This window comes from Leptodactylus fuscus, chromosome 9 (genome assembly GCF_031893055.1).
Source record: "Leptodactylus fuscus isolate aLepFus1 chromosome 9, aLepFus1.hap2, whole genome shotgun sequence".
Lineage (NCBI taxonomy): Eukaryota > Metazoa > Chordata > Amphibia > Anura > Leptodactylidae > Leptodactylus > Leptodactylus fuscus.
Genome location: NC_134273.1, coordinates 77,116,632 through 77,133,279, shown reverse-complemented (window position 1 = coordinate 77,133,279; position 16,648 = coordinate 77,116,632). Strand labels below are relative to the sequence as shown.

At 46.3% G+C, this 16,648-nt stretch overlaps 1 protein-coding gene across 5 annotated transcripts in view; it reads right to left on the bottom strand.

Moving 5' to 3' along the window:
• Nucleotides 1–16,648, bottom strand: part of ATXN7 (ataxin 7) — an 85,850-nt gene that overhangs the window by 20,142 nt on the left and 49,060 nt on the right. For 4 of the 5 annotated variants that reach the window (XM_075286964.1, XM_075286960.1, XM_075286962.1 and 1 more), the window contains one exon: nt 7,911–8,015. In XM_075286964.1, coding sequence (XP_075143065.1) covers nt 7,911–8,015 — 105 coding nt within the window. Of the gene's footprint in view, nt 1–116; nt 180–7,910; nt 8,016–16,648 lie in introns of those variants that run through there. The other variant, XM_075286963.1, reaches the window with a different exon arrangement.

Here is a 16,648-nt window from a genome sequence, read left to right as displayed (position 1 = left end):
GCGTGCGAAAGATGGAATGTGACGCGGCGAGGGAGCGAGAGAGATGACGGGAGGCATGGATCTATACGTTTTCTCGCCCTCAGTTCCGTGTTGTGTTCGCGCAGAGCCATACCCACCTTCTGCAAACTCCATGCAGTGCTGGGCTCGCAGCCAATTCCAGGCTCGAGTTTAAAAGCGACAGCGCAGACGGAAAATAAAAAAAAAAAAAAGGTTTCCTCCCTCCCTCCCTCCGCACGGCCCCGTGTGTGAGTGATAACAGCTTCCCAGCGGCTCCCATTCACATATTTTGTCAATGCTCCGCTGCCTGCTCTCCTCCTGACAAGTCAGACCTTGCTGTCATTGCTTTGGGCTCTGCCCACACACTCCTGCCCAGGATCTATGATTTTTTTTTTCTCCTCTTTTTGGGTTATGTAACATTTGCCAGTATTGTAAAGTGAAAATCAGTCGCAGGTCCTGGCAGATAAAGGAAAAGAAAAAAAGGAAGGGGGGAAGGGAGGGGGAGGAGGGGGGTGAAGAAGGAGATGAAAAAAAAACGAAAACAAGGGGCGTGCCGTCATCTTTCAAATGTAATATGCGGAGACGTGCGGCGTGCCAGGCTTTGTAAGCGAGTAAGTTGGAAGAAGGAGGACGGGAAGCTTAGCCATAGCAGGAAATGATCCGCTCGTGGGATGCAGAAAGGGATTGTTTAATCTGCGAGTCACTGGCTGTCAAGATTTAGGCTATGGGAAGCAGGAAGTCGCAACGGGGAACTTTAATTGGCGGAATTTTTTTTTATTAGATAGGGGTAGACTAGGGAAGGGAAAAAAAATTAGGAGATTATTAGACTAAGGAAACTATACAAGATATTACAAAAAAAAAAATAAAAAAATAGACATATAATGAGGAGAAATTATTAACCCATCCGTTTTCTGGTATCGACGAGTGTAAATGTGGCGCACGGCTCTTTCCTGCACCAGTTTTTAGGAGAGTGGATGGCAGACATATCTGGGCAAGGCTGGTGTGAATTATACCTGAAGCCTAGGCCAGGTCCTGACAGGCATAGCTACCAATTCTGTCGCTCAGGAGTGCGCCTGATATAGTAAGGGCCCCTTCACACGGCATAAGCACGCCGCTCATTTAGACATGTATACACTTGTCCGAGCACAGCGCTTCAAAACAGGGCCCATTGATTTCAATGGGAAACGCGCATATATCCGCATATACGCGCGCTTCCCATTGAAATCAATGGGCTCTGTTTTGAAGCGCCGCGCTCGGACACGTGTATACGTGTCTAAATGAGTGGCGCGTTTATGCCGTGTGAAGGGGCCCTAAGAGGCCGGAGCCTCAGAGGATTTCAAGTGCACCCCGCACCACCCAAAAACGTGACTTAGGGCTAGTTCACATGGAGTAAAATGGTCCGGAATAAGCCGTATCAGAATAGGGACCAAAATGCGGCTAGCCACAACTGTCGCGGATTCCGACAGTCGCGGCTTTCCGCTCCGGATTAGGTCCAAATGAATGGACCTAGTCTGGAGGGTGGTATCACGAGGCAGATGTCCGCGACTGATTCTGCCCGAAGAGAGGGCAGCTCGCTTTTTTTCGTGAACGGGAAGAAACAGAGTTGAAATTAATGGGAGGCGGTTTTTTGAGCCGGATTCTGACGCGGATTCCGCGTCAAAATCCAGCCCATTTGACTCCGTGTTAACTAGCCCTAAGAATCCATTTAGATTAGGTTTTTTTGTACATCCGTTTCGCAGATCCATGTAATGGATGCAAAAAATGGCCGCACACTGATAGCCATCTAATTCCACAGACATCAATGTTAAAAGTAAAAACGGAGTTTTTGTGTCCTTTTTTTAAAAACACTGACGTCTATGTAAATGGATGGCCATTCGTGTGCGTCCGCATTTTTGCATACATATAGTACACCAGTCTTAATATATCCCCCGTATAGGTGGAGAACAGAACACTGTATATGGGCCTAGTAAAGGGGATTTTTCCTACACCGGTCTTAATAACTTCCCCGACTGGCCTGAAGTGCAGTTGACCTCTTAAAAGAGACCTCTGACCTCTTAAAAAACAAAAACACACTCCTGTGCTCTGAAAGTAAAATCTACGGCGGTCAGGAATACCGTAACTCACGTCAGAGATCTGGTGAGATATTAATAAACCTGTTGGGCTACGGCTTCCCTACCCTGGTTCCCCATGTTCTCCAAACGGTAAGCGAGACGCGGAACAAGTAGTGCGACACATCTACACCCATCTGTGACAGAAAACTGGCGTAAAAGGTTTTATAAATCGGGATCGGGATACTTCTAGGCAGCCGTACACACAAGGCCTTACACTGTACACCTCATAAAGCAAAGACGGCGCTCAAGTGAGAATTCGGGAAAAGAATAAAGAAAGGCAGGATTTCACAGAAAGGAGACAAAATTTATTAAAATGACACAAATGCTGACAGAAAATAAAAAGTCGTCCAAACATTTACTTGCGCTCTGACTTTAGATAACAGCATAAAGCAGAAGACCAAAAATCAGAGGCGAACCCAAAAATTAGCGAAATGTTTGACCACCATCTTGTCATCCGCCAGTTTCCATTAGAAGGCTTTTCCCATAAGAAATAAACTGACATATCAACTTATAGATGAGATCCCTGTGTGAACGGAGCTATAGTGCTCATGGATGGCCACGGGATTATTCACTTCTATGGGACTGACAGACATGGAGAGACAAGCACAACACCGGTCAGCCCTATAGAAGTGTATGGAACACTGGTCACACGACTGCTCCCTTCATACAGGGGACTTATGCCAGGGTCACACCTGTGTACGGTTCATCGGAGGACCAGAACAACACGCAACTGGACTACTAAAATGGTGGGCACATACGGAGGCCAACAGACCCCATGGACTATAGTATGGTCTGTCAGGGGCCTGTTGCTTTAACTGAAAGTCCTAGGTGACGTGACTTTTAAGCTGACACAGTGATGGAGACTTCCAGTTGTGAACGCAGCCTTAGGGACCCCTGCTTTTGTGACCGATGGTGGTCCAAGCAGCCAGACCCACAGTCATTATACATTTATCGTATATACTCAAGTATAAGCCGACCCGAATATAAGCCGAGGCCCCTAATTTTACCACAAAAAACTGGTAAAACTTATTGACTCGAGTATAAGCCGGGGGGGGGGGGATGCAGCAGCTACTGGAAAATTTCAAAAATTAAAATGGAGTTTTTGGGTGCAGTAGGTGCTGGGGTAGGGGAGGGGGTGTTTTGGTTGTCTGTCTGCCCCTTCCCTGAGCTTGAGGACTGAGTGTTTCCCCCCCCCCCCACTTGGGATTCAGCCTGGCTGAATATAGGGGATCTGCAATGCTCCTATTAACCCCTTCCCGATGGAACAGGAGCACTGCAGATCCTATATTCAGTAGACTGGGCACTGTCAGACACAGGGATACCTAATGTGTATGTGTCTCACAGTCATTTTCTACTTTTATATCTATTCTAGGGAAAGGAGGGATTTACAACTTTTATTTACTTTTTTTTATTATATTTTTCGACCCCACGGCGCTCCCTGGACCAAACAGCAATGGTGGACACCAGAGCGCCAGAGACAAGTGAGGATATTTTTTTTTATTATGTTTCCCCTTCCCTGGCCCTATTTCTGTTACCATTATATCTACGGGAAAGCCGGTGGCGTTTCCATAGCTATAAATGACATGCTGCGATTTCCAAAACCGCGCCAGTTTTGGAAATAGCAGAGTGTCCGCGTTGCGGTTTTAAACGCAAGATGGGCATGGGATTCACATAAATCCCATCCACTTTGCAGTTACTGTATAACGCCACTATTTTTCCCGTGGAATCTTCCTCCGTCTCATCCAACCTGTTCGGAAGTTTTGACACTTAAAATAGCGGCCATCTTCCTGGTTACTACAGGTGACAGCGATGCCCCCTATTTCCAGCGCCTGCGGCGGAGCAGCTGTCAGTGGACGGTTTAATGATCCCATCAGGGCCGGAGTTAGAGAAGCGGCAGATAAGGATCTAGCAACAAGTCTCTGTGGTCAGAAGCGCAGGGGGGTCAGGAATGTCGCTCGGAGCCTCGTGGCTTTGGCTGTACAAGGTTCCTCTGCTGACAACAATAAGAACCTGCTGTACAGCTGCCAATATCAGTGCCCACGGAGACTCGCCAGCTGTGCGGGGACTTCAGGCATCAATGCTTTGCATCACTCGCACAGGCACGGTCTATAGCAATTGTATGTTAAATAACCCACGGAAAAAGGGCTATAAAAGAGCGGCGCGCTAGATGTGCTGTGAAATGTGCTCCCCGAGTGATCATCCTGGGGATGGGCCCGGACACACGGCGAAAACTCATCCTTATAATGAATTTATCAGCCCCAGGAGAAATCCAAGGCGGCCATGTAAGATGCCCGCCCCTGTGTATACTCAGAGGTTCTGCAGCAGCCGGGGCGCCGTCCTATACCCTATATACCGAGTCTCCTTCAGTTTCCTCCTACTCTGCAAAATCCGCACTGATGTAAGACAGACTAGTGAAATGACTTCCTATAAGACTGCATGGGGATGAAGGTTTCGTGGGTCAATTTGCGTTTTTTTGACACACATCTCTATTTACGTACTGCCGAAAATACCAGACCAGAGCCTAGAAGCTTCCTGCTTTGTGCTGTGTATAGTTTGGGCATCAGAATCGGCCCCGTGCAGCTGATCTGTGTGTGCGCAGGCCCTGCAGCAATCTGATAAGACCATAAATAAATCAATCCCAGAAACCCTGTAATTTGGATTTTAATGAGGACAGGGATTCATGTGAATAAATACGAAGTGTACAGCGCTGTGGAATAGGTTGGTGCTATAGGAGAACAGAGCACGCATACATCGCAAGAGGTTAACGAGACACGCAACGCCCACATGACAATTTTAACGACTCCGCTCGTCAGATATTCGGTTTATACAGGACCCGGCCCGGCTATACATAGATGAATTGTGTTACTGAAGTTCATATATAAATAGCCGATACGCTCCTGTTGCCTGCGGTAACTAAAATGACTGCTAAAATTATCATAAGAGGCTGCAGAGGTAAAGGGTACCCGGGGACGCGGCGTGACGGTGAAGGGTCCCGATTATTCCGGTGATTCACGCTCTTTCGCGTCACTCTGATTCACACACAAAGCAGACCGGACTTTTCGGCAGGATCGCTCACATTTTCCTTGCAAATGTGAACACGTCATTGGTGTGGGCTCCCCCTGCTGGTCAGTTTCTTTAGTGCAACTTCACCGGGAAGAGCTGAAAATATTCCAGATGAAGTGTTGGACGCGCACCAACACAGAGGAGCCCTTTTAGGATCTTTAAGTAGCTGTAGTGACGGACATGACGGCCCCGGCTTGTAAACGGAAATGTCCGGAAATCAGAGTATACGAGGAATCTGCCATTAGTCCAGTTATGTAATATTCCAAGCAATGGCTCACCAATGTTTTATTACAGTCTCTTGGGAGTGTTCCAGGAAGACAAAGAGCCAAGACTTACCCCATGTCAGTATACCAAGAAACCCAAAACTTATTAAAGGGGTCGTCTGCAACCTGTGCCATTCATTACCAATCCTAAAGACAGCTGATCAATAGTAAGTAGTAGACCCTTTAAGAGGATTATTCACCTTTCTAATGATGGCCATTAATTTAAGGCCTGCAGGTATCCGATAGTTGGCACCCTACAGATCAGCTGACGGTAAGGTACTATGTGTAGCAGCAGGTTTAGGTACTGCGGCCATATTCCATAGACTTCGCTGGGACACGGCTGCGGAACCTAAACCCTGCCGCTATCCTGGTATTATGGGGAGCTGCGCTGTCCCACAACAGGAATTGGACACATATATCTCTAAAATTCATGGTGTAACCTAAGGGTTGGGCCATCAATATTAAAAAGAGGGATAACCCCCTTAAAGGGATTCTACCATTAAAACCTCTTTTTTTGTAGATAAGACATCCGAATACCCTTTAGAAAGGCTATTCGTCTCTTACCTTTAGATGTGATCTCCGCCGCGCCGTTCCTTAGAAATACCGTTTTTAACCGGTATGTAAAGTAGTTCTCTGGCAGCGATGGGGGGCGGGCCCAAGCGCTGAAAACGCGATGGGGGAATCCCCACTGCTGCACGAGAACACAATCCTGCGACGCCTCTATCTTCGGCTGGATTCTCCCCCTTCTCTGTCGTCTTTCTCCTGCGTCACCTCCGACGCCTGCGCAGTTGGCTCTGCCAGTGAGACACTAGTAGAGCCGACTGCGCATGCCGGCCGGCGGCCATTTTTGGGAGGCCGCTATTGCTCTTGTAGTTCAATGCAGGAGCGGCCTCCCAAAAATGGCTGCTGGCCGGCATTCGCACTCGGCTCTGCTGGTGTCTCACTGGCAGAGCCAACTGCGCAGGCGTCGGAGGTGACGCAGGAGGAAGATGACAGAGAAGGGGAGGATCCAGCCGAAGATAGAGGCGTCGCAAGATCGTGTTCTCGAGCAGCAGTGGGGACGCCTCCATCGCGTTTTCAGCGCTGCGGCCCGCCCCCATCACTGTGAGAGAACTAATTTGCATACCGGTAAAAAAACGGTATTTCTAAGGAATGGCGCGGCGGAGATCACATCTAAAGGTAAGAGACGAATAGCCTTTCTAAAGGCTATTCCAACGTCTTATCCACAAAAAAAAAGAGGTTTTAATGGTAGAATCCCTTTAAGGCCACTGATCTGCAACCTATAACCCTTCAGCATGGCGGGAGATGTAGTTTCTCAAATAGACAGTACACAGGTTGTAGATCACTGTGCTAAAGGGGTTCGCTAGGACTCAGCCCAGTCCTATTCGGACATTATATAAAGGGGACACCACTTTTCCCTTATATAAACCAGAATGGAGAGTTTCTATGTAGCGGCGACATCACTTACATGGGGTGTCCTACAGACAAAGTGTAACATGCAAAAGGTTAAAAACCTACATCTAGCAGCGGACCTACAGGTAACACCATACAGATCTGCAGCAAGCCCCTGTTGGGTTTGGATTTGCGCTCATAGTCCAGTTCAAGGGGTGGTTAAACTCAAATTTTTATACTGTTGGCCTATATATTAGACACATAGGTCCAGTACAGATCAGCTGTTCGGACAACATTAGGGTGGTGTTAGATATTGCGCTAGGTCTGGAGAAAGTCAGTGTCGCCCCTATTACTTTCATAGAAGCGCCTGCACACACTCCCCGTCCACTGCTATAGCTTCTGGTTCCCAAGCACTGAGGATGCAGCTGATCTGTGTGGGGTCCGGGCATCGGACTCTCACTTATCACATCCTGTGGGTAGGTCATCAACATGAAAAATGAATATGGGGGTCAGACAATCCCTTTAAATGGATGTTCCCCAGATGTAAACTTAATACCTATTCACAGGACAGGTGCTAAGTATCTGATCAGTGGGGGTACCACTGCTGGGACCCCACAATGACAGGGGTGCAATGTACTTTATTCAGAATGGCAGGGTGGTCATGCATCTGTACTACAAGGTCTATGAGATGGTATATAGCGCTCAGCTATCCGCATAGAGATGAATGGCGTGAGAATGTACATGTTTGACCCCTGCTGTATTCTAATGGGGTGACCTAGGACCCCAGTGAGACCCCCACCCATCAGCACTGTAGATAGCCGGGTAGGTTTACATCTCGGGATTAACCCTGTAAGTGTCAGACTTTCCGCTCCGCACTGCACAGGGCTGGAGGTGGTTAACACAATCACATGTAAAACAATCCTATAAATGTCTGACAAAACAACAACCAAAAGTGTGGTTTGCGTTAAAATCCTGCGAGTGCGTCTCCATGTGAGGAGCTCAGCACATCATTAGCGGGATGAACACAATGTGCCATCTTTAATCCTGATTTAACAGCGTTATTAAGTCATAGTTAAGCACTTACCATAATGTGATTGAAATGCTTGCGGCTTTATGACCTGATTACATTGGCTACATACAACCAGATAGAACTCATCGTAGGCCGGGCATAGTCCAAATATTGGCATGTCTGGAAGAAAACAGAATGGACACGGGTTACATGAGGATAAAAAACCCACTGCTCGTCTATAATCTTAAAGGGATTGTCCTATGACGAAAGTTTATATGTTGTAAGTGATCTGCAGTCAAGTCAGAGAGGAGGATCCCAAAGAGCGCCCCTTGTTCTGGAGGACCGGCCCTGTCCTGCATTGCAAAGATACAGCTGGCACTGTGTAATGCATCATTCCCCCTGTGGTGGCGCTGTAGGGAAACTGAACACTTACAACAAGGCTCGCTTGCAGATTGTTGGAGATTAGAGATGAGTGAGTGCACGCTCCCATAGGAATGAATGGACGTAGCCTGTGCCGGCACCCGGCCGCTTGACCCCCTGCGCGCTGGCTGCGTCCATTTATTCCTATGGGAGCGTGCTATTCGAAACAGCAGTACTCGCTCATCTCTATTGGAGATCTCAACTAAGGAATTGGAAACCGCCCGTATTTTTCGGCAGCTTTTGGCGCCATTTCTTAATTGTTCGGGTAACAAGTTTCACTAAAAATTGCATCAAAAATGCACGCAGATTTTTCCAATGGACCATTAACTGCACTGTGTGGATACAACCTAACGCAAATTTTGTGGCAATTTTTGTGCAATTGCAGGACCACAGCTCTGTGTAGCCCCCGGCCAATAATCCCGGGCGACAGCATACGGAAGATGTCCATGTTTTAATACGTTCTCAGTTTTCACATAAATGATAGTGAATGATTAAACTAAAACATAAGTTTTTCGATTAAAAGCGCTACCAGAATTAGAAAAAAAATGGCGGCTTTATTTCAGAAACAGCGCCACGCTTGTCGACAGGTTGTGTCTGGTACTACAGCTCGGCTCTACTAAAAGTATACGGGACTAAGCTGCAATACGACACACAACCTGGAATACAGCAGCCATGTTTTGGAACCCCGCACACGCTCTTGGAGCTTTAACTTCTTGCTGACGGGTTCCAAGCAACAGAAAAAGATGAAAATATAATGCGAACAGAAAAACCACAGCAGGCGGTGATGGATTTAAAGGTACCGTCTATTTCAATGGCCGTCTGATGTCAAGTCCAGGACACGGAGCAATTCTAAAAGCCAATATTTACCTGAGGTCTGTAATAATGATCCTGGGCCCTGACAGAGTCAATACTGGGTTATTGAGTGTCAGCGATGTTAGCGGAGACCTGTTCATTGTATATTGTCCTACACCGCTATACCCATGTGAATGGAGGTAAGGCCAGTACTGCCCTCTACGGATCACACGGCTATAGCGACATAGTGTATAAAGGAAATGTGATGGATAACAATATGGTCGCTATAACCGATGCAAACGTGAACAGAGCTTTGGTTCTTGTGTCACATTACAGCTGGAAATGCTGGGTGACTACAAACCCTACATGGATTGTCACCCAGCTTTCCAAGCCCCCTGAACGAGGCCTAGTCATGCAGTAATACTGGAGTAGGGAAGGCATTAGCAACTACAACTCCCAGCATTCTCCACTCACTTCTATGGGAGTAAGTATGCACGCTGGAGTGCTGAGGGTGCGCCATAGCTGGGTATGCAGAAACCCACGTACTGATACAGTATATACAAGTATGTACTGATGCAACCCTTCAGCTGCCACGTGCGGGTATTGATCCAGACCTTGCAGAAGATTGCCAGGTAAGATCTGCCACACGGAGCCCTGTACACAGGAACACCCCCATGACCTACATGTGCGGCAGCTGCAACTTTCACACACTCCGTCAGCTCTCTGAATGGGGGGCAGGGAAATTGCCAGCATTCCCACACTCGGGGGCAAGCACTGGTCCTCTCTATAATGACTTCCTACAAAGGGCAATGCTTTGTCAACACAAACAATGGCCTCCATCTGCAGGCACAGGAGTCTTATCAGCACAACCCCCACAACACGAGCCCCATGTGCTCCCTCCATATCGAATCATCTGCATCTCGGCCATGCATGCAAAATGCAAACCAGTATAGAGGTAATAATAATAGCTGCAATTTACATACAGCACTCGGCGCCTGGGCTGATACTACAGGACGGGCTGCTATTCCCGCAGGGCGCTCGCATAGAAAGGACAGCGCGGGGCGGGCATTACAAACAGCTAGCCCTCGTGGTTATGGACGGCCCAGTGAGGTTATTATAAATCCAGAGCGAAAGATGATAACGTTCCTGTAATACAGCAACCGATAGTCAAGGGATTTTGCAGGATAGGCAAAACTGAATTTCTGCAAGCCCTAATCAAATGAATGGGACGGTCGTAGAAATTTCTGCAATAACATTTGCAAAGTAAGCGGAGGGTTTTATGGCTAGGGCTACATGGCAACCTTGGTCACAACACAACAAATGTTTAGTTGTGTACATCGCAACCAAAGTCGCTCTTTATCCCTAGCCTGGTATGTCGATTATTACTGCTGTTTTTACCCCCGGATACAATGCAAAGGGTGAAACTGCAGGGCGGGGGGAGCGCAAAGAAAACCTACAGGTGAGCTGCAACAAATACCACTCGATTTATGGAGGTTATTGTGTCGGCAGGATGAAAGAACACACTGCAAAACTTCCCCGTTTATGTTCCTAGACTAAGAGGAATAAAAGGCACATAAAACGCGATGTGTTCTTCTTTGCCAAGCTAGTAGAGGACAAAAGACATTGAAATCCCTGCTCATTCTAGGCTTAGGAGTCCAGTGGGCGGTCCTATCCCGTGACCGATAGCCTTTCCTATATAAGAGGCCATACAGATACATTTTTATCTGATAGGTCTCCTTTAAGATTCAGGTCCTTGGATTCAGTACATGACCTTGTTACTGTACATACCGGTGATGGATGATGAAACAATTGCAAGAGATGGAGCCTTCGTGAAATGAGAAATATTATTTTGGTGCGGGGAGTCGACTGGTTTTAGTATTTCGTTATAACGCACAATATACCCAAGTGACTTACAAACACCTGCGTAAGGATGACGGCAATGCACCTCCCCGGCTAGAAAGCTCTGTATCCAAATCTGATGCCTTTAGTGTTTTGTGTTGGTAAGATCCACGGCGGAAATGATAAGAAAAGCCTGAACGCAGCAATAATTTGGCACGGGCGTTTCAATAAACTTTGTATAAACCAATAGTATGGGAGATAAGAAACTTTAATAAATGGTAGCAGGAGAAAAACGTCCGGATCTCCTTTTGTCAGACAGTTTCCACTGCTCCTCCGTTCCTAAATCTCTGCTATATCAGACCACAGTTGACAAAAAAATTCTATGGAAAGTGTAGGAGGGAAGTGAGGACAGGCAGGGTCTAATGCAGAGGATAAACAGAAGCTTTCTATCCCAACCAAAGTATTTCATTCATATCAGTGCAAGTACTTCTCTATGTATGTCCTGCACAATCCAGAGTACTCCATAGCACTCTTAGGGTAAGTTCACACGGGGCTTCTTGGACCGGAACCTGAGGCGGAGGCCGGCTCAGGTTCCGGTCCAAAATACGGGTAGCCGCGGGTCCACTGCACCGGCATCCAGTTACGCACTCCACTCCGGATTAGGCCCAGTGATTGGGAGTGTCTTCAGGACGACTCGCGAGGCGAAACAGCCTGAAGAATGAGCATCTCGCTTCTTTTTCAATGATTTCAATGGGAGCCATCTTTTTGGTCAGGACTTTGAGGCGGATATGGTCTCAAAATCCTGATCAAAAAAACTCAGTGTGAACTTACCCACAAGCATCTTCAGGATCACAAACAGAGAAGTACTGACCTGTATTGATATCAAAGCACTTGGGATGAAATGGAAGCTTACCATTTAGCTGCTGACATTCTTTCACTAACTCCTTCACTCCCCTTGCCATACAAATCTATTGTGAGCTGTTTTGATGTGAATAAAGTACTTGGGAAAAATAGAAACTCACACCTTAGCTGCTGCTGCTTGTCCTCTTTTCCAAGCCTCTGTTACTCAGCTCCTACTCACACCTTACAAATGTATTATGAGCTGTAGTAGGAGTTCTCCATGACCTAAATGAAGTAATGTGGAAAACATACTCTCTCTGCCGACTCAAAATCTATGACGCTATTGGCACGAGCACAACCCTGCGAACTACCCATCCAGTGGATAGTTTCTAAGCACCGCTGGTTGGAATATCCCTTTAAATGTACCTGATCACAGCTTTTGTACATACCAGTAAATGACCCCCGATCTAACGTTTTTTTTTTGTGAAAATTCAGGGCACCGCTTAGAGCAACTCACATTCTACATCCACCAGAGCTTATCTGGAAGGTCAGGAGAGCAGGAAGCTTGCACGTATTTGCTATTTGCAGCGGGACTCATTGTGGTTACGATATCCTATCCCCCCAATGATTGGAAGAATGTAACTACGGCGGGGACCCCCGAGCTGAAGGGAACAAGATAAAGACGTGACTGTGGTAAATAGGTCACTCGCACATGCCAAGTGCTTGTGGTTTAGTAATAGAGGAACTTATGAAGTCCTTTGGGTCTTTGTGCCGCTCTCTGCTTTTTGCCTGTGGTGACGGAGGATTGCTCATCAATTAAACCTAAATCCACAGGAGGAGGAGACGTTACTTTTAGCAGATTTTACAAAGAAAATAGAACAGAGGATAAAGGTAAAAGACAACGGTTACCAAGATTGTGCAAAGTGTTGTGTGGTCGATACATTTACAAATGGCACGCCTGCCATAGAGTCATAACCGTGAATCCTGCAGCTTATGTATAGGTCACTGGGTGGAGTGCCTGGTAATTATATGGCAGTGTATTCTTGGAAATGTCGCAGAGGATTATTAGATCTTAATATATTTGGAACCAAATCCTGATCAAGAGAGAAGATAGCTCCTTCGAGATGCCAAAAAATAGCTCAACTTCCGTAACAGGAATGTGTACATATTACTGGTGTATCAGGGTTATACAAACGAATGGCTAGGCTAGGTTTTGGAATCCTTTAAGACCTTCAAAGAACTTTCTGGGTGCAACAATATCAATATTGGTGGAGACGCAACTCCCAGTAATGTCACTGGTCCGCTGACTGTAGGGACCTCACAGCTCCAGCGAGATCAGATTCCCTTTTATTGTGTACTCAGCTTCGGCTCCAAACACGAGCGTGGCTATACTTGGTGGCCCAAAGAACACACTTATGTAGCCACAGATATCCAACAGAAGCCATATGTGCCAGGACTAGAGATGAGCGAGTACTGTTCGGATCAGCCGATCCGAACAGCACGCTCGCATAGAAATGAATGGATGTAGCCGGCACGCGGGGGGTTAAGCGGCCGGCCGCCATCAAAGCGGAAGTACCAGGTGCTTCCATTCATTTCTATGGAGCGTGCTGTTCGGATCAGCTGATCCGAACAGTACTCGCTCATCTCTAGCCAGGATGCATGCGCCATATTTATATTGCAATGTCAGTGTTAATGCACACGAAAGTCTTCATAGCTCTTGTCCTGCAGACCTTTCCGCCTACCAATTAAAGGGTTTTCACGGCCCAAAATCGAATTTCATACAGAATCGCTTTGGGGCTAGAATAGTTATTGTTTGAGATCTTACAGAAATAGTGGTGCTGATGCCCATCCACTTCCTAGATTTCTTTATCTCTCCTCCTTCTCCTCACACTGAGACATGGCTGAATTAGTGCTGATGCTGCTGTGATTACATGACTACTAACTAGCAATTTCCTGTACAGGTGCACAAACATGACCTGCTTGAGTAAGCTATTCTAATTATGTTACACCCATCCACCTATATTCAACCATCCATCCAGGCGGGGAGGAAGTAAAGGGAAGGAGGTAAAAGCAGGGAGGAAGTAAAGGGAGGGAGGATGCAGCAAGAAGGAAGTAAAGGGAGGGAGGATGCAGCAAGAAGGAAGTAAAGGGAAGGAGGATGCAGCAAGAAGGAAGTAAAGGGAGGGAGGATGCAGCAAGAAGGAAGTAAAGGGAGGGAGGATGCAGCAAGAAGGAAGTAAAGGGAAGGAGGATGCAGCAAGAAGGAAGTAAAGGGAAGGAGGATGCAGCAAGAAGGAAGTAAAGGGAAGGAGGTAGAAGCAGGGAGAAAGTAAAGCGAGGGAGGCTGCAGTAAAGTTTCCTCCTACTGTGTTCTATATAATGAAAAATAAATAAAGCTAATAAACAGCTTTTAATTCTCGACTCAAAGCTTACAATTTAGACACCAGTGATGAGAACCTCAAAGGATTTTTTTGTGGATTGTTTGTATTCTTTTACATTAACCACAAATCTTATACCAAGCTATAAGTGTTGGCAAAAAGTATTGGCACCCCTGCAATTCTGTCAGATAATACTTGTGTTCTTCCAGATAATGATTACAAGCACAAACTCTTTGGTATTAATAACTTCATTTACTTTGCTTGCAATGAAAAAACACAAAAGAAAATGAAAAAAAAAAGTCAAATCATTGATCATTTTACACAAAACTCCAAAAATGGGCCGGACAGAAGTATTGGCGCCCTCAGCCTAATACTTGGTAGCACAACCTTTAGACACAATAACTGCGCACAACCGCTTCCGGTAACCAGCAATGAGTTTCTTACAAGGCTCTGCTGGAATCTTAGGCCATTCTTCTTTGGCAAACTGCTCCAGGTCCCCCCTGAGATGTGAAGGGGGCCTTCTCCAAACTGCCATCAAGAGATCTCTCCCCCTCCCCCACAGGTGTTCTATGGGACTCAGGGCTGGACTCATTGCTGCCACTTTACAAGTCTCCAGGGCTTTCTCTCACCACCATTTTCTAGTGCTGACCTGAAGTGTGTTTTGGGTCCTTGTCCTGCTGGGAGACCCCTGACCTCTGAGGGAGACCCGGCTTTCTCACACTGGGCCCTACATGATGCTGCACAATGTGATGGTCGTCTTCAGACTTCATAATGCCATGCACACGGTCAAGCAGTCCAGTGCCAGAGGCAGCAAAGCAACCCCAAAACATCAGGGACCTCCGCCATGTCTGACTGTAGGGACCGTGTTCTTTTCTTTGAAGGCCTCTCTTTTTTTTCCTGTAAACTCTATGTTGATGCCTTTCCCTACTTTTGTCTCCTCTGACCAGAGAACATTCTTCCAAAACGTTTTTGGCTTTCTCAGGTAAGTTTTGGCAAACTCCAGCCTGGCTTTTTTCTGTCTCTGGGTAAGAAGTGGGGTCTTCCTGGGTCTCCTACCATACAGTCCCTTATCATTCAGACGCTGACACTGGATAGTACGGGGTGACACTGTTGTACCCTCGGAGTGCAGGGCAGCTTGAACTTGTTTGGATGTTAGTCGAGGTTCTTTATCCACCATCTGCACAATCTTGCGTTGAAATCTCTCGTCAATTTTTCTTTTCCGTCCACATCTAGGGAGGTTAGTCACAGTGCCATGGGCTTTACACTTCTTGATGACACAGCACACGGTAGACACAGGAACATTCAGGTCTTTGGAGATGGACTTGTAGCCTTGAGATTGCTCATGCTTCCTCACAATTTTGCTTCTCAAGTCCTCAGACACTTCTTTGGTCTTCTTTCTTTTCTCCATGCTCAATGTGGTGCACACAAGGACACAGGACAGAGGTTGAGTCAACTTTAATACATTTCAACTGGCTGCAATTGTGATTTAGTTATTGCCACCACCTGTTAGGTGCCTCAGGTAACTAACAGGTGCTGTTAATTACACAAATTAGAGAAGCATCACATGATTTTTCAAACAGTGCCAATACTTTTGTCCACCCCTTTTTTATGTTTGCTGTGGAATTATATCCAATTTGGCTTTTTGACAATTCTTTTTGTGGTTTTCCATTGAAGACAAAATAAATGAAGATAATAATACCAAAGAATTTGTGATTGCAATCATTTTCTGGAAGAAGATGAGTATTATCTGACAGAATTGCAGGGGTGCCAATACTTTTGGCCAACACTGTAAGTGTGATCTCAGAAACAACAGGGTGGTTAAGCATATTGTTCATTCAGGAGTTTAGGAAAGTTGGATGTCAGAATATTAATACCTGCCAGTTATTGTTTCTAGAAACAAAAATAAAATCATTTTTAGCAACTTCATACGGATTTTGGTCGATTCCGCGCCAAAGCCATGTGAAATTTGCTAACAATCCACATCCCATGCAGGTAAATGGGGTTTAGGGAACAGAGTACACATTTATCAGAAGATTTTCATGCAGACTTCCAGCTGAGCGGCAGAAAAAAAAAAACTGCTGCAGAAATAAGTGGCCAGTCATTTATATGGAAACGCAGAGGATTAGTCCCCTTGAATGACAATGGAGCTAATCCTTGTACAAATAGGCAACCTATCTCAGGCCAGCGCAGATTTCAGGCTTGGAAACACAGCTCCGATTTTAATTTGATGTGTGAATATACCCCAAGGCATCTTATAGGCCTTATTTTTTTAAGCCAAAGTCAAAAGTAGATTTGAAATGTAGGAAAAGTATAGAGTCTTGCTTCATATTTCCTATCCCTTCTGGATCGGCTCCTGGTCTTGGCTCAAAACACTGCATTAACTGTAACCACAAAAAGTGCTGGTGCGATTTCAGCCTGGGGCTATGTGCACGGTGAGACATCCGTGTGTCGCCTGCGCTTCTACATCCCCATTCACTGCTCTCACAGGTACAGGGGCTGTCCTGAGCTTTCTCTAAGGCGTTGCCCCTTATATCTTGGCTTTTG